This window comes from Conger conger, chromosome 4 (genome assembly GCF_963514075.1).
Source record: "Conger conger chromosome 4, fConCon1.1, whole genome shotgun sequence".
Classification (NCBI taxonomy): domain Eukaryota; kingdom Metazoa; phylum Chordata; class Actinopteri; order Anguilliformes; family Congridae; genus Conger; species Conger conger.
This window is the reverse complement of record NC_083763.1, coordinates 59,457,566-59,481,342: the sequence shown is the minus strand read 5'-3', so window position 1 is coordinate 59,481,342 and position 23,777 is coordinate 59,457,566. Positions and strand designations below refer to the sequence as shown.

Here is a 23,777-nt window from a genome sequence, read left to right as displayed (position 1 = left end):
ATTGCTATTACTGACCATGAATCAGTCTTAAGTATGATTTTTTTCAAATGAATGCAAATACTCAATAAAACTAGTTGCAAATATGGAGCTTTTCTCCTCTGAGAGCCCTGTGCTCGATTGCCTTGTTTGTCCCTATCCCCTCCCCCTGCCCCACTTTGGAACAGAAGGCCATTGTTGGACTGCGCTCACCTGTGTGTCAAAGTGGACATGCCTTAGGAGTGAGGAGCTGGGCTCTGGTGCTCTGACACAGCCCTGGGCCCTGGGCCCTGGCTTGCTACACAATCCCATGAATGGTCAGATACAGGCCATGTGAACCCAGAAGCACACCTGGGTCTGCTCTGTGCAGACTGCTCCCCGGGTTCCACAGTTAACCTTCAGAAGTGTAGCCGTTCAGAGAGGCACGGTTTGTTTTCCCAGGCTACCTTCCAGCCAGCCCACACCGAGAGACTGTGTGTTGTTTTAGGGGGATTTATATACCTACAGGGAACACTTCCCCAAAGCAAGAGTCTGGGGGGTTATGCATCAGTTTGACTAACATGAATGCAGCCTTTGGGTGACCAAAAAGAGGCAGAGGGCTTAGTGCTCTCTCATTCATGAGCGAGTCAAAATGGCTGGTGCTACAGAAAAGAGGAAAAGATCCTGCTGAACTACTTTCAGCCAAAGCCTTGCAGTGCTCCAAGCATGCAGAGGTGATGCTTTATGGGTTACGCATCATTGAAAGGGGCAGAAACATGAGCAGAAGTTTGCTGTTAAGCTAGATACATTCAGCTCAAACCAAACACTGCTCTGTAAAAAAAGAAAAAACTGCATTGCTACTATCCCCACACATATTTTAAGGTGCTTTATAAAATCACACAGACACTGGGACTACTCTCTTATAATAGGAAAGGAGAAACCACTTACACATACAACCACTTCTCAAAATTACGTCTGTACACATATGGATTTTTGTATTGATGGATTGTGCTCAGGCTTGTGTGTGTGTGTGCGCATGCAGGACTGGAGTCAAATGCATTTATAATTCTGAACTGAAATTCAACTCATGAAAAATCAATGTACACAAGTACTTTCAATTCATTAAGAGGAACTGCCTGATGATGATAGTGGAACAGACCCAGACCCAAACCCTGGTATGCATGTATGTATGCATGTATGCATTTCTGTGTGCATATAGGCGTTTACATTATGCATGCATTTGTGTGCACGTGTCAGAAATAGCGAGATGCACCATATTACTTACAGCGGCTGTAGCTGAGCCCGGAAGATTCCGAGAGGAAAAATCCACAGACCTTCCCTGTCTGTCGGAAAGACTGTGGCGCAGACAGGAACTTCTCCCTGTCAAGGACATGAAGTGTATGATCTTTTCACTGACATACAAAGGGTCAAACTAGCCTGGCTGTCAAACTAGCCTGGCTGATCAGTCAGTATATGGCTAAAAGGCATTGGGATGGCAAACTTATTTTGCATCACAGAGAGACATTCCATTTAAAAAATAAAATAAAATAAATAAACAGTAAAAGACAATTTTCCACAGATAATTGCTGACTTAAATATTGAAGCAGAGGGTTGCCATTCTTAAAAGGACAACTGCTAACCGTTAGTGGGGAATTTTCTGAAGATACTGGAGCAATCCCAACATAAAATAACTGGTGCAACCTCCCTGCTCTCATAACACTAATAAGAGCTGATTATTCTGGGAATTCTCAGAATACTGCATGGATATGGAGAAGATGGCCGGGGTTATGAGGAATATTATCTGCATCACAACGGTGCAGTCTCTGTGGTGAAGGAGTTAAAGCTCGGGGCTGAGTGTGTTTTCTGCTCTAGCAAAGCAGCGGCCCTCTTCAGTGTCCTCCCTATGCGAGCCGTCTCCAGTCACCACGGTGAATACTTTCGCTTTGCAGGAAACGAAACACTAGGAGACAACATGAAACTTGGCCATCAGTCCACATTTCCAAGAGGGGGCATCGTTGCGCTCAGAACGGCGGCGTATCTGTCACAAGAGACTGGCCTGACAATTTGCATGCATGCCTGCCTAAAAACAAAGTAGTGTGCATCTCAGCTATGGGGTGCTTAGCAAACATACATACAGATACGCACACATGCCCGCACGCACGCACAAACACAATGCTATTTATAGGAGATTCTGCATTCCTTCGAACGTTCGCCCTCAAATGCAGACCTTTAGCAACTCTCAAATTTCATCCAATACAGAAAGCAGACAAGTAAGCGTACTACAGCAAGTAATGCATAGCCTAAAACACCCCACCAGAAAACACGTTGTTGGAGACTGCTGAATAATGCAAGCAGGGCTTTACTGAAACAAAACACAACAACAAGCAAAGGAAACAACTTGTGGACCAGAGCTGCGAGACTAGTTATGCTTCCAGGAAAGATGATCCTTACTCTGTGGGGAGGGGGACATAAAACTATGAAGGAAATACTTACTTCAGTGTCCGCTCGAGTTCCCTGCTTTCACATTTGTCTCCTTGGCGGAGTAAACTTAGAATGCCCTTCTCAAAGGACTCTGTGGACAACTCCTTTGGAAGCTGCAATTCAGGAGAGGACAAAAGTGCGGAAGTGAGAAACATCATCGCTCCGGCAGATGTTTACATTAGAAGAGCTGGACTAATGACAGCATGCACAATCCTTATTACACCAGAGGAGCTCTGTGTATACAGCTCTTCTGAAGACGCTTTGTTTCCCAGTATCCCCAACACGCTAATGAGCTCACTGGTTCAATTCTCAAGTCCACAGTGGGACTACAAGCAAACAGATGGTTCCTGGAAAACAAAATGCATGCGGTGAGCTGGATTTGCTGGCCTCAAATCCGTACCTTTAGCAAAAAGTTCTCCAGGTCATGGTGAGTCTTGGTCACGTGGCTTGATGAAGCATCGGACCACTTCACCTGAAAGAGAGAAGGAAGGCGTTGTCAAACCTTCACAGAGTCCTTCTCAGAACCCTCCCAAGTTACTTTCTTGGAAATGTAATTATTCACAGAATGCGAGGCATGGCATTATTATTGTCTGCACAAAAACTTGCCAGAATCAAGTTATCTTAATGGCAGCACTGTGTCACAGTTGGGTGCAATTGAAATGATTCTTATGACAAGCGTTATACAAATAGTTTCGGTTTTCAAGACCTACATTTTGAAGCACGATTGGCCTTCAAATATTCAGTGTCATTGTAGACAAGTGGCATTCATTCCCGGTCACATATTTTCAGTGCACTTTTCCTGTGAAGCACCCAGACACTGGCTGTCTGAGGTTGTTATGGTCATTTATAAAAATTAAACACAGACACCGTGCTGAACCTTGAGAAATGAACATTCAGTGTGAAAAACATCAGACCTACAAAATGGTTAGCTCAGGTTTTAGGGTATCAAAAGTTCACCACAAAACTAATTCCATCACATCTGAATGTTCATATTTCTGGCATTTTTCCTCAGTTTTAAATGCCAAAACCTAGAGGATGTCAGCGGTAAACCTTTATCAAACAAGAAACACTGCTGCACCAAACAGCAGCCAAGAAGACATAACCTTTCATGTCTGCTCAGCTGAGAAATGTTTTGTTTGATTGCATCTGTAAAGATTTCTTGTCCATGCTTATAATATTTGAGCACTTGCGATTTACCAACCTGCAACGAATGAATACAAACATTTCAGTTTCAGGTTGAGAAAAATATTTTGCTTCTGTTGATAAACTGGATACAGTATGCCTTTTGGCTCAGGATGATCTGCTTAAACTCTGAGCCTGGGGAATATGTGGTTTTCTGATCTTTCTTACATACTGGATGCAATTAAATCTACTTCATATTGCAGAATAAAAACAGAAATCAGCCAGGCATGCACATGAGAAATGTATGCTCTGAATGATAGCCTCCTATATACAACTATTTGCCGAGTCAGAGTACTGGTCTTCAAAGAGGATAAAATGGTCTATGTGTGGGCATAAGAGAGAGTAGATGTTTGCAAATGAAAATATAGTACATCTAGAGTTAGACCAACCCTGACCTCTGTGGTGGGTGAGAAGGAGTGGGTTGCCCCAGACCTAGAAAGGCAGATAAGGGTGGAAATGAGTCAGTCAAGTCTGGCAAAGATCAGGCCTGAAAAGCCTCTCGCACAACATCTGAGGTTGCCTAGTGACCAGTACCGGGCCAGTGCATCAGCTCGACCAGACCTGCCAGGGAAAGTTCTCCAGAAGCAGAAAGCACCCATGGCCAATAAACATACTAGCTCCATTTGAATTCTTAGGAGAATGGTCATCACACTCCTACAGGAAATTACTGGGACATCCATGATGGTTCTTCAGTAACTTAACTCAACGGTTATGCCGCTAATTATAGTCAACAGACTCCTGATGAGCTCAGATTCTCTGGGCTCAAAGACATCAGCCCAACTTAGTGCTGTGAAATTCTCCCTTGCCCTGGTCCATTTCATTTTTCATTTACAGGCATCTGTCCTTGGCCCTTGTTTTATTATTTTATTATTGATGTTGGTTGATGAAATGGAGACCAGAACTTCAGTACCCACAGGTGACTTAACTAGAGTATTATACAATGTGACACATAGCTTCTCTGCATTCCAATGTTCAACGTTCATTTAAACCAGATGAGTCTTCACCTTTTAATTTCAACCCCACAATGACAGCATTATGAAAGAAATGATCTACAGATGAAAGTAATGATTCTCCAGGGACATGATCTAGTCTCACTTATGGTCCTACATGATGGCATCTTATTAACTCAGCAGTCTGGTCTTTGTGACTTCAATCTTGTCACATTTTACGCAACTTGGCTGGAATTCTTTTGACCATATAGCCCAGCTGTACGAAGATGGTGCAATGTCCTTAACCTTCCATCCAAAATTTCTGCTTTAATCACAAGCAGATGTTGACTACAACACTAGCAAGCAATCATGCATAACTGGTAAATACAAACAGAAAGGAAAATTACCAAAATTATTGTTATGTTTAAAAAGAGGGAATGATTTTCCTGGCGATGACTCATTTTTTATTGCATTCCCTGGTGTTGATGGATCTCTCGAGCAATGTACCCCTGCGTGCATTTTGATCAGTCTTTCAAAATGAAAAACGCCTCAGTAAAACCATGCCTCTGACAAACTCTATGCCGAGGGAGCTGTGAAAAGTGACAGCCTGAAATATTGCTGCCTTAAAGTACTTGGCGGCGTGACAAAAAAGAAAAAAAGGAAACCAACCTGAAGCAAGCCACCCAACCTAAAGTGGTGCTGCGTGTGCTGTGGGTGTCGCCTGGCAAAAGGGGATGTTTGGTGGCTCAGATTACTGTATGCTCACAGCCAGGGGAGCACCCTCCCAGGAGTGGGACACATAAGTTACCCTTGCGATGGTCATCAGTCCGAGAGGGGAACAGCCACCAGCAGGGACAGCCTTTCAAACACATCACCCAGCAGGACCCATCAACCGCAGGCAGTTTAGACTCTTCAAAGGCAATGGCAAGTCCTAAAACCGGGGGATAAAATGCCTCCACGAAAAGGCTTTACTGTCGGTCCGACTGGCCTGCTGCACAACCACACCAGCATTACTCATACTGGACTGAACTAATGGCATTTCCCCACTGAACGCTTTCTGCGTATCGATCACCTTCAAATTACTAACACCTCATTGCAGTTATTACTAATGATTTTCAGGTAAGAGGGAAACAAAGTGAAATAGAGAAAATAATCATTTGGACTTGATCAACCTGGCTGCATCTCAAGCCTCCAGGTATGTTCAGTTATTCAGAAGCAGCTGCTGTTCCCCCACAGTGCCAAACCTGCCGCTGGGACAAACCGGATACCCTCCCACAGGTCTGGCAAACTGAACAGAGCCCTCAACGAGCCCATCAGCATGTTCACGATCATAAATCTTCCCTCATAATGCTCCCAACAACACAGAAATTGACTTACTTAATAAAAATATGACTAATTAAAGTTTCAAAGCCCAGCACTTATAAATACTTAGATAACATATAATAAATTATGAACTTTTTGTTGTTTTAGAAAAAAATATATTCATATATAAATGCGTACATAGTGCAGAGACAATGCGCTCCACTTTTTGAAATGGAACAAAAAATGACCAAAAAATGTATAGGATGGATATATTCAGATTTCATGGGCATCAACACACTCCAGCCAGACTTATGTTCGCCTCCTATCCAGTTCTTGCTGATGTATTTCCCAGTTGAATATAAACTTCCCAAAAGAGGTCTACACTGTGTGAAATATTTTTCATTGACCTACATAATTGTAAGTGTTCTTGACCTAAAAAGGAAATAAGAAATCTGATTCATTATCCCAGCCCAATTCCATATACATCATGTTTTATTGTGATAATGCACAAGAAATAGCTTACAGTAGGACTATACATTTTTGATTCCTTAGATCAGGTGCATTGGACCATACAAAGGCTCTATAAGAGGAGTTTTACCAAAACAAGAAAGGGAGAGAGAAAGTGAGAGGCAGAGAAGTGGAATTTCTGGCTTATTGGTTACACAGTACCGCACAGGAATCCTAGTACCGTAATAACAACTAACAATATGCAACAAATTGTACTGAATGCCCAAACGACAGGGGGCTCTTATTTTTCCCCCCCCAATTAAAATTAGTGCTCACTTTATTTAATCATATAATGCACAACACAGCCATTGTGTGTTATACTTCAGAATTACAGAGTTTCGAACTTTCTTATCTGGCCAAAAAAATAAATGTACATGTTTTTTTAAATATAAAAAATAAAAAAATTATGAAAGCTGCAGCCAGTTCACTTTGCGAGCCGTCCTGTGCATGCCTACAGCAACAAGGCCACTGAGCTAAATATTTACACTTTCACAAAATGTCAAAGAAACACACTGGGGCATATGGAAAAGCTCAATTAAACAGTGAAAGTAATTTGAAAATGGAAAAGAGTGGTTTCACAAGTAAACTGTGAACAGGATGCTGATTTATGAAAAAGCTCGAGGTTTACTTTACTAGTCCGCTTTGGATGAACAGGATGCGGCTCTTTCTGTGGGAGCCCTGGAAAATGACTTTAATTACACTGGGCTGTAATCTGGTCCACTAAGGTTTCCCACAAACTGCAAGTGGTCTGCTGTAACAATGGTTTTATGAGCCAACGCTACAAGGCATGGTGCTCAGCTGGGTTTCTAAGAATGCTCTTTGAACAGCACAGAGGAGCTCATCCTGTGGTTTATCATCGACATCCTAATGCGGTGATCTCCATCGTGCACACATAGATATCAAGATGGTGCTGGAGCATTTGTGGCCACAAAAAAATAAATAAAAAAAAATAAAAAAGAACAGAACAAAACCCAGGCCTTTCTTTAGTGGGCTCTTATTGGGTTTGGCTGAATTTGTTACGGTGCTCAGTGAACTGTACTGTGGCAAGGTGCTCAGTGGGGTCAGTGACCTTGAGTTGACTTATTAAAGACGAATAAAAAAGGTGGAGATCATCAGTTCCGCAGGTGGCCCCAGCTGAGATGAGTCATTTTTCCAGCTCTTCCTAACACAACAATGCGGCTCCAATGCGAGTCCCTGGCATAGGCAGGCCACCAGGGCCCAACTTGGATCTGCACCAGTGAAATCTCTACTGGACACTCAGTGAGCACTTTTTTTTAGAATTCTTTTAGTCTTCTGCTGTTGTAGCCAATCCACCTAGAGGTTTGACACGTTTCATGTGTTCAGAGATGCTCTTCTGCATACCACTGTTGTAATGTGTAGTTATTTGCATTACGGTCACCTTTCTGTCAGCCTCGACAAGTCTGGCCCTTCTCCGCTGACCGATCTCATTAACATGTCTGGCACCAACAATCATTCCACGGTCAAAGTCACTTAGATCATGTTTCTTCCCCATTCTGACATTTGTTCTGAAAAACAGCTGAACCTCTTGAACACGTCTGGTTACATTTATGCAATTAGTTGCTGCCACAAGATTGGCTGATTAAATATTTTCATTAACAAGCTGGTGGTCTACCTAATAAATTGCTCACTGAGCATATATTACCCTCTAGCTTCAGCCATTCAGTAAGTCTGCCACATTCACCACTGTCCATAGATGAATGAATGCAGGTTGTAAGCAGACACTATATGTACTGAGCAAGTGTTCCATGCTTGACTCAGTGCCAGGACTTCCTGTGTAGGGCCCGGGAGGGGTAGGGGTGCCGAACCAGGCCTTCTAATCTACTCTGCGGCAGGGCTTCTGGAACAACCAACTCATTCATTGCCTGAATAATTAAATCATGTCATTAGGGAGCCAGCTGTACATGAGACCGGAAGAAAGCAAGGCACTTGCACGCTAGGTCTGAAAAGATATAGGTTAAACGCAGAAAAGCACAGAACTGCTTTTAACAGAGGCACAACACCTTTGATGTCAACATTAGCAGCCTAAATGGACTAAAGGAACTGATGTTCTGCAGAGTGACTATGGAAGCACCATGTGCTCATTCTCATTCTCATTCTCCCAATGTGACAGGGGATGCAGAAATGGAAAATCCAGAACATATAATTGGTCATTCCAAAAAGTAAAGAAGAGATACATATAGAGTATATGTAAAAGAATGGAGGATATCAACGGAGGATAATATGCTAGTGCACAACCATATTAACCTACAACGGAAATGTAAATGTATGCAGTGTGAGGTCATTATTGTGACCCAAAACAGAGATTAATTTGCAGACTGCCTTGAAAGCACCCCCAAAAAATGAAACAATATCACAGTGGCAATGTAAAAAATGCAAATTACCAAATTACTCTAACCACAAATTTTGCCCAGGAGGCTGAAATAAAAAAAATTATCTACTACAGTCACCATTGAGAAACCATGGTGTCCAGGAGACGCATTTCAATTTTCCAGTGAAGACAAGGGAGTACAAGGATTTCCCCAACACCCTTCTAAGGGGAACAAGTTTCCTTCACATTGACAAACTGCTTCCTGGCTTGTGACAATGCCTCACAGGGGTTCCACAACACGCTACGCCAATTTCATCATGAAAACACACGTATTGTGAGGAGCGGGGGTAAAAGGCTGCCCTCTCAAAACGCAACTTGTACTTATAAGGAAGGCCGGGATACAGCGATTCCTGGTGTGAATGTGATCAGAGACAAAGCAGACGCGAGGTAAGGGGCGTTGTTTGTCTGATGTCTGGAGGGCCGTGGATGCTTGTGATGCAGTACACAGCCGAGCGGAGCAGCGGAGGGGAGGAGCGGAGGGGGGAAGGAAGGCAGCAAGCAGACATGTTGGTTTGTGGGGCGACATTGGCTCAGGCAGTAAGAGCTGTCGTCTGGCAGTCGGAGGGTCGCCGGTTCGATCCCCCGCCCGGGCTGTGTCGAAGTGTCCCTGAGCAAGACACCCAACCCCTAAATGCTCCTGACGAGCTGGTCGGCGCCTTGCATGGCAGCCAATTGTGTGTATGAATGGGTGAATGAAAAGCATTAATTGTACAGCGCTTTGGATAAAGGTTCTATATAAATGCCTGCCATTTACCATTTGGTTTAAACTGCCTCACTTTGAGGAGCACGACACCACAGGGATTCCCAGCCCTGTGTCAGGTGGCTCTGTCTGGGGTTACCCCATCAGGTGGGCACTGTCCGGGGTTACCCCATCAGGTGGGCACTGTCCGGGGTTACCCCATCAGGTGGGCACTGTCCGGGGTTACCCCATCAGGTGGGCACTGTCCGGGGTTACCCCATCAGGTGGGCACTGTCCGGGGTTACCCCATCAGGTGGGCACTGTCTGGGGTTACACCATCAGGTGGGCACTGTCTGGGGTTACCCCATCAGGTGGGCAATGTCTGGGGTTACTCCATCAGGTGGGCACTGTCTGGGGTTACTCCATCAGGTGGGCACTGTCTGGGGTTACTCCATCAGGTGGGCACTGTCTGGGGTTACTCCATTAGAGCATGAACAGTCCTGCTAAACTGAACACTGCCATGGTATAGCAGCATCGCTGAACAACCTCCAGGCCAGTCTGTCTGTCAGTTTCCACACCATAACGGTTTCATTAGTGCAACTTGGCAGAAAAAACTAGAGGATGGACACTGGAAGAAGACTGCCAGATTTTGCTGGCTGTGCTACAGTGGTCACGCCTACGTACCTCAGAAGAAAATCTTTCCTTACATCAAGGCCGGGATGCCTCAGCTTCTTTGCCGTTGCTGTAACTGTCACTAAAACACTTATGCATGCATAGCAAACACCAAAAAACACATAAAAGCTTGATATTAAAGGTGAAAGCAGACACCCAATCAGCATTGTTAATATACAGTAGATGAGAAGATGTGGACATATTTATTTATAGGATTTACTGCTATTGAAGCTGCCCATTTAAAACTGCAAGCAGAGGAAAAGATAGATAGGTAGCCATTTTGTTTGGTTGGTGCAAGCAGACAGGACCAATGATTCCACAATCCGTTGCCCTGAATGCTGATGTCCAGTTCTAGGCCTCAGTCCAACACTTAAGTATGATGTGGCAGCTCAGCACGGGAAATGGTGGATATCTACAGTAAGCACTGGAGATTTTTTGTTGCTTGGTACTGCCTCTTATGTTAAACAAAGCAAGAGATATTTTTTAGCATTGCTAAACGCAGAATTCAGCAAACTACATGCTTAACACAGCATTTCTTTTTTGGCCATAACTAGATCTAGACGAATGTGGCGTATTCCAATCCTGTTGCGGTCGCTTGTAGCAGGGGAGGACTCAAACAGAGTTAAATGCAGCTTTCCACTCCCATTGTAAGGTCTGGAGAAACAGAATGGATTGGCAGTATGTGTTAGGAAGGGGAGAACAATTGTAGCCCCTTTTATTAAAAAAGAAAAGCTCACTCTGGCATTGCTGTGTGCTCTTATATATAATCTGAATTTCCCCACCCACAAAGTAGTTTTAATAAAGAAAGACTGAGTCAAAGTCTGGCCTTTGGGCAGAGTGCAAATACATTAAAACTAAAATCCATTTCAACAGCATTCACAAGTCACAACATGAGGACAATAACTCATTAAAAATGCAGAACAACCTGAAAAAAAAACTAAATATAAACACAGTGCTGGTTTCTAAAGGGCAATACAGATATGATACAAAGCAAAATGGTGCCAGCGGGACAAGTCGCAGAGTTTAATGAAAAAATGCAAATGCTTTGCAATGTGAGCTTCTTACATTGCTTATGGAAGCACATTTGTCATTGCTTTAGATTTTATGTCCATTTCCGATGTGAGACTTGCACTGCAACCTGCTTTAGAGAGGACGCCTGACCACTTTAACGGCAGTCTGCCCCCACCGAGGAGCAGTACCATCCCACTGTAACAGACGACAGATCCTGTCCCTTAGACATCTCCATAAGCTGCCCACTCCAGGATTCGACAACATCTCCTAGCATGTCGCTCTCCACCTCTCCACCTGCCTGCAGGACGTGCGTATGTGCGTGTCATGTGTCTTGGAGTGTGTGTATCTGTCGGAATGTGTGTATGTACGGGTTTGCGTTTGCCAATGCAGTGGCTCAGATGACTCCGGCGTGCCAGCCAGTGATCTGTCAGCCACCTCCCTTACGCAGCCCAGCCAGAAAGGCCTGCGCTTACCCGCCACTCTGCAGGCCAAGTCGAGAAAGAAACCCGTCATTTCAGCCCGCCTCATACCCCACGTAATAACAAGGGCGAGGATCTCCATTTTAGGTCACACTCGAATGCAGAGGTGCTGGCCCGACTGGAGGCCATGGCTAAACCGCCGTGAACAGCACTCGCCACTTCAATGCTGCCTCAACAATTGTGCCACAAAAATAAGCGGAGAAAATTACTAAAAGGCCGTCTTTTACGGGCATGCGGCATTTGGTGGTTCTGCTTAAATTAAGAAGAAACATCTTGGAACAAACTCAAAGTAAAACAGACAAAAAAAACTTCTGGTGAGAGCTATTAGGATGCATCCAAGGGCAAGCACACCTGCTGGGATTATGCAAGAGGAGAATAGGAGAGCACGGCAACACTCGTGAGATGTGAAACTCCAGACTTCTGAAAAATAACCCAATGTCACATGCATAATAAGCCGTCTGAAGACTTGCATTGTGTTAACCAGGACAGATGGAGAGAAGAGGCAATGGCCTTGGGTCCACAGTTCCTGTAGATGCTGTTACTTGGGTATGCAGCAGTGACAAACAGGCCCTCCCTCACGAACAGCAGGAGCTCCGGGTACGGTCCCGTGTTCGGCTAGGGGCGGCCCTGGCCCTGCTGCACTCCCACCACTGCACACATGGTTTCACCAGTGAAGGCTCAATTTTATCTCCTGGGTCCGAGGGATGTGGTTCCACACTATGGGAAATGGGACTCAAAATCCCTGCATTGACCCAGCGCCTAACTCTCGGGTTCAGTCTGCTCTCCAGGTGGCCGATCTGATCGGTCTACTGATGGAAACCATCTAGATCCCATCTGATGGGGCCCATGCTTACCTGGCCCGTTCACCTGCCTTATCCCCTGATATGGAGCTGCATAGAGACCGGCAGCAGCCCTGGGAAGCTCTGGAGGCTCCAGTAATGGTCTTGCAGTTGAACATAGCGTCTTGGTGACGTAAACATCCTGGCCCAGGTTGCAGCACAAGGCCTCCCGGGGCCAAGGGACGTTCAGGGTGGGGCGGCCGCTTTGCACCAAACTATTTTTACTCTTGGCTCTGGAGAGAGGTGGATGACTGCACAGTGTGCTTCTGATGGAAGGTGGAAAGGGAAACAGTATCTCTGTCATGACATGGTTACATTTCCAAAGAAAAAGGACAGGTTCCCTTAGTTTGTAAGGAATGTCCCATTTTAAACAGTGATCAGGTTCCATTGCCGCATGGGGAGATGCAGCCTGTTCCAATGAGAGTCTATGTGACAAACGCACTGCCTGTAGTGATGTTCCACACTTGTGTTTAGAACAAAATCTGAATTACACTCACCATATTTCACAGAAAAGCAGTGCAGAAAATACTATTTGGTTGAGGTATTGCTCAACATAAATCAAGTCTGAAACACTCACATCTACTTGTTAAAACCCCAGCTGTGTATAAAAAAATAAAAAAGAAACATACATTTTTCAGCTAAATGTGCTATGGCTAATTTAGCAATTGCAACAATCCCCTTTGTTTTCAGGAAACAATCATTAATCAACTTCTTACAAAGTTCCCTTAGTATTCAGCTGTCAGAATGTATAACATTCAAAAACTTCGCTGAACAAAATATACAAGAACACATCTCACAAGATTTGCAATCTTGTCAGCAATGAGTGCTGACTGAGTTGCCAGAGCAGAATCTGTTGAACATCGCTCTGCCATTCCCGTCAGTATAGCAAATGCATTGCACTGGCCCATTTCTTGCTTTGTTTGACAATGCTTGCAGTCCATTACAGGCTACAGACCCCTGGGAGCATTGTTACTTTCTCTGGAGCCGAGTGGTCCAGGGACAATGGAGACTTGTGAGCAGATATGCGACTGATCGCCCCCAGCCCATACGGTCAGAGTAAGTCAGCAGAATGCGGTCTAGGTGTATGTCAATCCCGACCATGCAACATGCTGAATTAACGCCTGGGCAACTGAGAGGGAAATTCAGAGCCAGGTCGAACAAGCGCCATCTCCATACAGCAGTAGAGTCCTGGCGGTCAGTTATAAACACCCCTCTAGGGAGACCAGTGGTTCTCCCTGTGCTTATTGTGCTTCAGTGCAAAGAAACACGTTAAAAAAATGGGGAATTGCTGACCTTCATCTGAGCTGGAATATTTAACAGCTTTTTTAGAAGGAGAGAGGGGGGGGGGGGGGGAGAAGAGTTCAATGCAAACTATTCAATGCAAAAACAAATCTCAAAGGCATAGATTTAATAAAATTATCAACCTACGAGCAAATAAACTGGAAGTCTGCAACAGCTGGCGGAATTTCCTTTGGGTTAAAATAACAATTCTGAGGAATCATGAGCAGGATGTTCCGGCAAGATTCATGAATTATGTTTTAGGGCAGAAGATACTATACCCCGGCCAAATCCCAAGGTCAATGACATGTAATTCATCACATTACCATAAACAACCTCTTTTCCTAAGCTACAATCGCATTTATGTGCACACACTCACTCACTCACTATTCATGCGTTCATGCACAGATCTGCTCCGCCACATTGCAGTTAAAAGGCAAAACCGGTTGGGCGCTATGCAAGCAATCTTTAAGCTTCCATTTGGTTTCGCTGTAGTCTGGTCCCATCCCCCACAACCCATCACCCCAGCATCTCTCACTTCTCCAGCCCCCGGCGCTCCCCCCGATTTGTAAGCAGCACCCTCCACCCCCATCAGTCAGCAATCCCCTACCCCAACTTTCTGCATGACAGTACCTCTCACAAAATACTATTAGCACATCTCATTTGTGGCTTCTGACTTAGGCAAAAAAAACTTCCTCTCAGCTTTTTTTTTTAAACGCTGCACAAAAGGTCACCGAAATTTACCCACAGATTGTGCTTCCGGAGAATGACAGTAATTATTAGTGCTGTGTTCCTTTTACAGATAAATGCCAGCTCAGCCTGCTGGAACTCTCATGACAGGCCATCGTCACAAGCTCATGATGTCCACATGGTTTTACACTGACTCACACTGGTGATAACGGGGAGGGACTTTCCACTGCGCTTGATATTAATCTCTCCAAATGAAAGCTTAGCTATTGTGGATAATGGCACATTCCCCCATTACTTTCAACACAATGTCCATCTTCTGAAGTGCATGCTTTCAACACGAATGCTGACTTGATGAAGTGCATTGAGAGTTTATAAAACCTTCCATGAATCACAGTGCACTTTGCAGTTGGGTGGTGGCAAGTGACTCACCTCAACCCTTAAAAATGCTCACCACCCATCAGCTGAAGATGCGACAGAAGGATTTGTTTAACCTGGAAAAATTAAACTGGAGCATAATCCGATTATTATGACTGTCTGTCATTACTACTCTTCAGACAGAAACACCCAAAAGGAACACCCAAAACATGAGCTAGCACTTCCTGCTCACAACACTGGCACACTGAGCCACAGTCCACTCCCAGCTGGAGTGAGACGACTGAGCAATGAACGCACTACTGTCCTGGTGCAGGGCCACCCCTTAGCCTCTGACACTCACCCCGGCAAAGAGGGGTCATGCCCAACAGAAACACAAAATGCCAAGAGAGAAGAAACCTTTTCAGAATGTTACTGAAGAGAAGTGGAGGTGGCCGGGGGAAGGAGTCTTCTCACTCTTGGTTACAGGAAGGGGACAATACCTGGGGAACTTGGTTTATCAGTCACTTGGTTTGAGAGAACAGCATTCTGTGGGATATGGGAACATACCACAAAACTGTATTCCCTGCTCCTGGAGATCCCCTGAAGCACGATTCTCTCTATGTGCACTGCTGAAAGTGAAAAACAGACAGAAAGACTCAGCAATCATTTGGCAAAGATGTAAATGCTGTACCCACATTTTTCTTTATATAATACAAGCTCTGTGTCAGACCTAAATAGCAGAGCTGCAGAAGGGTAGAATATCAACAGGAATCTGAATATGAATTTCATATATACGTGCATGTGGACATTCTATGAATGGCCTATTTTGATAGTACTTTCTGCCCTGGATAATACGCTCTGTGAAATTTCCAGCCCTGTAGAGGACCCAGTCAAGAGTTGAATTATTAGGTGTAATATCACCCCTCTGGTCTTTACCTTCCCTCTGCGATTTCCTGCTGGGTGACTGGTTGGTGTGTAGCGACTGTGCCCTGTCACTCAGGCTGGTCTCAGTGTTGGGGGAGAGGTAATCCGTTTTTGGAACCTTGTTTTGTTGCAACTGAAAGGGGGGAGGGGGAGAGAATAAGGAATTAATACATTGTAATTTGTGGCATACCTGACTGATGTTTCAAAAGATGCAGAAAAATAACACAATACAACAAATAATCCACAAATAATAGTGACCGTAAGACTTTTGCTCCACCTCCACAGCTATGCTATGCTATAAGAAGAGTCATGGAAATCCAGTGATACATGAAGAAGCACTAGCATCTCATGGCTGAAGCCCTCATCAGCTGGAAATGGGCAGTTCTGACAAATTTGTTCCAACAGCTGTCCTGACAATAAGGTCAGTGTAAAACACATTTGTCCCCAGCTTTGAGTTGTCCTTTTACTGCCTTACCTCAATAGGAACGCTGCAGTTAAAGGATAATAAAATAATATATTAACATCTGAAGCTTCTGAGTGTATCCTTCAGCGTTTCCGATTATCGTTCATCAAACCTGCTTGTTCCACAAAGGATCATTTCGTATTCAGACTGGAACAAATACTGTAGCCAGACCTATTCGTAAGTATGCATTAAGATGTTTGTTACTAAGAAATATCATAGTCGACACTGGACAGCACATACATAAAAGCAGTTTCAGTTAAGGATGTTAATGGTTAACCATTTATATGAAAAGCAAACCATGACATTGGGATTTATAAGGTTCTATCGGTGGTAGTAGTTTAGAGCTATTGAGCTTTAAAGCTTCCACATCCTAACACAGCAACACTAAAATGCAGAGTAGTCAAAATCATACCCTAAAAGTACACTGAATGTACAATATCAAAATCCTATCAAACTGGCACAGAAACATATTCATAACACCAACTCCAGTTGAAGCCTTATAATTGCATGGTCTTGAAATGTTGAGTGTGCATTTTATCTGCAGTGTGGCTTTGGTGCGGAGTATGAATTTCCAGTGGCAACATAAGTCACGTTGTTTTTCAGACTCATTTTAAATTACCATTACATTACCGTGAGTTTTTCTCTCTAAGGGAAGAGCGTTATGAATCAGCCATGTACTGGAAGTAGCCTGTCTCCATTTTAATTAGACTTAACATTTTATAATTTCTGAATTGGCTTAAAGCAAGTTTGCAGATACATTAGTTACTTGGCTATTGGTCTCTATTGTTCACACCACCACACAAGTAAAAAGGGGAAGCACAAGGACTTCCATTTGCTGACGGAGGCAAGTCAGTCTGTGAGTCGTAGCAACGGTCTAGCCAGCTAGCAACAGATACAGCAATCCCACACTTAGGTGGAAATATAACATATCAGTGCAGTGAAGTAAGGCTGATAACAGGCAGCACATTCAGTACATGGCAATTCATAGCATTTGAATTGATACTTGCCACCCAGAACATATTCAATATTCTGGACCAGATTGGTGGTGGCCCTGTTTGTGCACTCATATGTGATCAATAGCTAACTCCACCATCCAGCCTACAAAACATAAAGCACCTTTACACTCAGTTTTGGTTACCAATATAAGTGACAACTGGAAAGTGAATTAGCTAGACAGCTCCCTAGTATCATCACACCAAATCGAAATGTAGCTAGTTTGGCTATATTACATTATTTGGGTTTTGAAATGTGTAACAGTAAATCTAGTTAGCGGTCTATCAAGCCATCAGTACTGATTGGACATGTAAGATATTTACCTAGTTATTAACATTAGATGCAGTGAAATAAACATATACAATGTGAAACTTGGTCGGTAACCTAGTTTCCCCTGTAATGCTCATCTGAGACAACTAATATTAGCTAGCACCACAGCTGTAGTGTCACTTGCTATGGTTGCGCATGAAGACACCTGCCCAAATCCCCATCAATTCTCATGAGACCACATCTTGAACCAATCACTATCAATTCTTCTCCTCACCTGTTCCTTGTCTCTTGAATGCCTAGCAGATCCAAAATTATATGACTGTGCGCCTTTCCATTCAAAACAAATTGGACAACGTCTGTGTCCAGTGTGCGATTAATCTTTCTAGTAGTAGGCTGCTGCCTTATAGCTATCCCACTCTAGTGACTCCCATATAGCAAAACAGTTACTGATCTGGGCACTTTATACATGTATGAAATGTCATTACCTCTTAATTTTCCCACACATTATTTCACTAGAAATAAAGAAATTGCTCTAAGTGTTTAAAAAAAGTTTAGACTCTGGTATTTATGTTTAAGTTCATTATATTATTTGGAGAAATATGCTTACTGCACATGGCATTTTGTGTCATGCCAATAATGGTCTTAAATATAGTAACCACATCAGCTAGCCTAATGGTTTTCAGAACTGGCTTTTATCCCTAACATGAAATTAGCCATGAACCACACAGAGGCCAAAAACAGTCATCCTGATTTCATTTTTCATAAACTAGACATCTGTTGTTACAGGAGGTGAATCATCATGAGGTAATGTTTCTGGAGGAGAGGCCATGGCTTTCTTTTTTCAGGAAATCAAATGAACAAAAACGAAAGCTTGCTTTGCCAGGGAAGGAGGCTTCTCAGCACTGCATGGGGAATGTCAAACTTGCCAGCAGCCCAACGATTTGTCCTCACTCATAAGGCAGGGGGAGGACCCAGTGGTGCAATAGCACAGGTGAGTAGATCACACACACACACACACACACACACACACACACACACACACACACACACACACACACACACACACACACACACACACACACACACACACACACACACACACACCTTGGTTATGTCTGATTGGCTGTGGGGAGTGCAATATTTATCCATATAAGCCCAGCTATTCAGTACAAAAGTGGTAGTCTGATTTACATCATGCAACTTATTTTGTCAATTACCATGTGGGAGTTAAAAAATTTAGGTTTTAATAATAATGGGAATATAGTGTGAGCTTAGCCACCAATAAACATTTGCAAAAATATGTTGTTGCTGGCTTTAGATGAGGCAGCACTCAAAACAATATTTTCAGCTCTGAGGACTTCACACCCTTCAGTGGCAATCATTTTATGCATACCTACATGCATATCTACATATTAGTAGCTGGCATGGCAAGCGTAACTTGGGCTGCAAAGCTTATGATATACAATACTGTGCAAAATGCTTTAAAAATGTAAAAAAATAATAATAATAATGAAAATCTGTAAAGCAAAGTTGCTATCAGAAATAATTAAATGAACAATTGTACGTATAAAAAATTACTTATAGCCATGAACAGTTCAAAATCAAATCAAATTTCAAACTGTCCTTTGCTTTTAAAACTGCATTGATTCTCTTACCATAGGTACACTATCCTGCAGTTTTACAGCAGGTAGGTTGTACCACACATATTGAAGAACTTGCCACAGTTCTTCTTACATATGACTATCCAGATAATCCCAGACAGCAAATTTGACACAAGTTTACATACCCAAAATAAAATGGTTATCATTGAACCATGGTGTTTTCTGAAAGGTAACCCTTTGGGATTTGTTTTCCAAGAGTCTCTTGTATTGGCTACTAAAAGTTACAGAAGCTGAAACACAGTGGAAGTGAAAGATTGTTTTCTCACTAAAAAGATTTTCTGTTTGAGTGGATACAGACTATTGTGCCAGTGCCTGGCACATTTAGAAATACAATGGAGCCACAGCCAAAACACTGGACAAATCCCCTTCCAAATTTGATGACAATATCTCTTTTTTCTAAGCTATGTCTAGGCAGTTTTCCAAAAAGAACATTTGAAGACTCCAAAAGGACACATAGAAACTAAATGATATTATGAGTCTTATGACATGTAAAATACTGTATTTCACTTACTAAAGCATACAACACTTCATCTTGGGGGAAAAAAGTGCTTGCACTTCGCCCCACCTATCACCCGCCCCCTACCTCTCCCTCTCGTTGTGCTTTCCTCAGACAGGAAGAGGTCAAGAAGACTGTAAAAATCTTGTATACATGTTGTATATATTGATTGAGATGAAATTATTTAAGTTTGTGTCAAATACGCAACCTGCATCAACAAGTCAAACAGATTCCACAATTTATTACTCTAAAGCAGGCTTGTTCCATATTTATAAGCATACTAAATAATAATAATAATAATAATAATAATAATACAATATTTTGAGAATATATTCAGACACTCACTCGCATGAAATGGGTTCACGTCAATGAAAATGCTGTCTATATTGGAGCCAAAGGTGTTTTCATGGTCTTGCTCAGAAATATTCACTTGAGAATATGAGAGGCTAGAGAGATTAGATTCCTGGGAGGTCCTCCAAAATAAGTTCTCCATTTAGACATAGGTATCAAAACATCTAACTTTTTGGCCAGAAATGATCAAGAACTGCTTTTGCCAAAGTGTTCAAATGGTATCCTGTTACTATTGTGATTGAAAATGGCAATTAATGCAAAAAGAAAACCCTCAGGGTTAACTAAATGCAAGATTTTCACTGCACCATTACATTTTTTAGTAATTTGCTCTTGTCTACTGACACACAAATGCAGAAAACTAACATAAATAAATCTTTGCACAGTACCGTATATATATTGTACTTTGTGGCCACAAGCTGCTACAAAGACAGCAAATCACATTACTGTTACAGATTAATTAACTTACTCTGAATGCATATTTGATGATAAAAATAATGCCCAGAGCTAAAGTGATGAGAGCTGAAGGTATCAGTCAAGGGAAGTCAAAGTTATGACAAAAAACACCTGCACATAGGAAAAGCAATATATTTCTCACCTTTTGAGAGATGCTGTCAACTCTTTAAACACGGGCCTCTCTGACATACTAAGTAGGCTTAGCATTTAAGAGGACATGATTTAAAGTGGCTACATTTCTCCACCTAGTTAATTTCACTCAGGGCTAATTTTAATGAGTGAATTGCTTTAATGTCAGTGAATGACAATGACACAGCAGGCGATTTTCAGTTAGGGGGGATGTTTGAAGGGCAAGTGCAAGCGTCTGTCAAGTGCTTGTGAGCCTGTAAAGAACATTGGCATTTAGAATAATCTGATGAAGAAATGGTGAGAATTAGCGCTCGGTTCAATGGTACAGGCAGGGAGCACTTCACAGTGCCCCGTGACAGTTTGTTTGCTGGAAGCAGGTAACCTCCCTGTCCGGCCAACTTGGGGCTGGGTTCTCCAGTAATTTTCTTTACACACCTATTGCCAAAACAGCAACAAGCCAGACAGGATGTGGCCATGGCTTGCAATCGTGCAGTGTATGTACTTTGCAAAGGTTCGCATCATGAGCTTTCAGGAGGCTGCATTCAGGCAATTGATCGGAACAGAGTGTGACAAACACACTTCTGAGGGGAATAATCAATCGACCTGTAATCTCTGTAAGAAGCACCCATGGGGGAGTGATGGGGATGGACACATGCGGAGCAACGTCTGGCACAGCAGGTATCAGCTACCAAACACACCGATTGTCACAGCGATCCCACCCAGCATAATGCACCCATTCAGTGGACTGCTGGGTGGTTCCATTTAATTTAAAAAAAATAAAATAAATTTTAAACCTAACTGATAAAATTGGATATTGCCAAGTCAGGCTGGGTGTGGACACAGATTGCATAGCTATGCCCCCCTTGTGGAATTTAATCATTCATCTCACAGGTCTAAATGCAGGAATGCCCTATGTAGGTAAAAACCACATAGGAACCATTTCAAGAAAGGACAGAAATTTAAATTATAAAATGAAATGAGCCTGAACTAAATCTGAATATAAACTGCAAGTGCAATTTCTACTACAAAAACATCATGGTAGTAAATCATCTGCATGGTACAAGTGTAAAAAATATGCATGAATCCAAAGAATTTCAAACAGCATATTACTTCACGAGGCTGAGATGACTGGAACCACAGGGCTGTGTACAAATTAGCTAACTCTGGCACATTTAAATTGATGTGGAAACTGAAAATGTTGATTAAATGTGCCGATAAATAAAATTAAAACATTTTTTATTTTTTATAATGCACTATTCATGAAGGAAGCACTCTTCCTGTAAATACAAGCTATAATAATATTTCAGTGTAAAATAACTAGATCATTTAAAAATTCCAAAAATACCTGAAAATTTTAACAATGGTGTAAAAGTGTACCTCCATAAATATGGTTTGCAACACATGAAAGACAAGATCAATTGCTTACAAAATACGCATGCACTGATTGAACAATAATGTGTGGAAAGAGGTAGCACATCCCCTCATACCAAAAAAAAAAGATAACAGGCACATTTACCAATTAAGAGAAGGAAAGATGTGAAGGCAAAGGTTGACAGCCGTGTTATGACTTACCTTGTCAGTGTGAACAGTGCCACTTGTGTGTAGAGGAAGAGGAGTACAACCACAAGTACAGCCTCCAGATCCCTACACAAAAAACAGGGGATATGTTGTAACAAATACCATGGTAATGCATATCTAATGAAGCTAGATTATTTAAAGCCATCAGTGTACATGTTAATAGTCTCAGCAGACTCCAGAGTATCCAAGTAAATAGAGGCCTCTGGAACATATGCCTGTAACAATATCAGACTATGTTATTCAACTTTTGGACTGAAATCCCTACTGGCTGAAAGGACTTCCGTTTCTTGCAGTCTTGCCAGTTGCCAACGCTTGCATTCAAGCTTGTATTGTTTTCACACTGTTCTCAATATTGACCCCAAGGCATGAATTACAGGGGTGAAAATCAGGCTGTAGAACTTTTGTGTATTGCATTCCAGAACTCCAATGAACAGAAAAACGTCAGCAGTTGTGCAAATACACTTGCCCCTCATGCATTGTGATTCTCAGGGACATGAGTTTATGCTGAGGGCCTATCTTTTCTGTCTCTTACGTTCAGCAGTAGATTGATTTATTGATGATGGATGGAAAATATTTATCTTCCTAATGAATTTAGTGAGTGACCAAGTGAACCTACATTCAGTCTCAGCACACACCCAGCATGAAACAGAGTTCTCTGCAGGATTTAAAATTGATACAAACTATAACACATTCTCATCCATTTTCTGTATGCAGTCCTTCATTACATACTGATAAAATACACCCTACAATGTATACCCTCTCAGTCAACAGGCATGCATTAGTCAAGTCCATTCCTGAAGACCTTTTAAACTGATATGACACATAAATAAATATGTGGGAAAAATAAATATTTCCAAAAGAAAGTTATTATGGTGGAAGTTGATTTGATGCATTTCAGATTTTAGTCATAAATACTTTAAAAATCAAAGTCAGTGTTATATTCTCCATAAAGATCTTTTTTATGGTAAAAAAGAAATGACTGGAAATTGTCTTTAATGCAAGCAGTCAGCACATATAATCCTCCATTTGAGTGGTAATCGCTGCCCTCAACAGATTAGCTCAGTCACATGATGGGTAGACTGGTTAAACTCTAACAGGTTAAGTTACAGTTAGCTGCGAAACAAAGAACAATTTGTTTTAGGATTTGCATGTTGTCATGTAGTAGAAGATCAAAACTGTTGTTGCTATGGATAAAAATAGTAGTCAGCACTTCAGGTTAGTAGAATAGACTCTTCGGTCATTCTGTGATGTCATGCCCCATTTTGCTCTTCAGAGTAGCAGATTGCGGGGGAGGGGGGAGGGAAGAAAAAAAAAAAGAAAAAACTGACGAGAACTACCTTCAGACCCAAGTTCAATCCTACGAAGTCTAGGATAGTCGCCAACAAGTGTGAACAGCTGTGCTAGACAGCTCGAGTCGATAGATATTTTCAGACATACCAAGATGTCAGTGAATGTCTGACCAATATGCACCCTTAACCCATTTTGAAACTAATGTTTCTTCAAATAAAATAACATTAGTCAAGAGAAAAGAATGATGTCTGTACTGAAAAATAAATAAAAAGACTGGCAAACTTCAAAAATTATAATCTTGCAAAAATAGTTAAAGTCCCATGTCCATTTAAAAGCAGTCAAGTGCAGAACAGACTTCGAATGGCATACCTGTATGCCACAATGAGCTGTGAAACCAAAATCTTCCTTTTATAATCCAAGGA

General features: G+C 42.4%; 1 protein-coding gene across 2 annotated transcripts in view; it reads right to left on the bottom strand.

Annotated features, from left to right (window-relative positions):
* The window catches only part of LOC133127335 (zinc finger CCHC domain-containing protein 2-like), a 42,982-nt gene that overhangs the window by 16,844 nt on the left and 2,361 nt on the right, over positions 1-23,777 (bottom strand). For both annotated transcript variants that reach the window (XM_061240134.1, XM_061240136.1), the window contains exons 2-7: positions 22,060-22,131; positions 15,684-15,804; positions 15,315-15,376; positions 2,837-2,908; positions 2,449-2,549; positions 1,241-1,335 (exon numbers count right to left, since the gene is read on the bottom strand). In XM_061240134.1, coding sequence (XP_061096118.1) covers positions 1,241-1,335; positions 2,449-2,549; positions 2,837-2,908; positions 15,315-15,376; positions 15,684-15,804; positions 22,060-22,131 — 523 coding nt within the window. The remainder of the gene's footprint in view (positions 1-1,240; positions 1,336-2,448; positions 2,550-2,836; positions 2,909-15,314; positions 15,377-15,683; positions 15,805-22,059; positions 22,132-23,777) is intronic.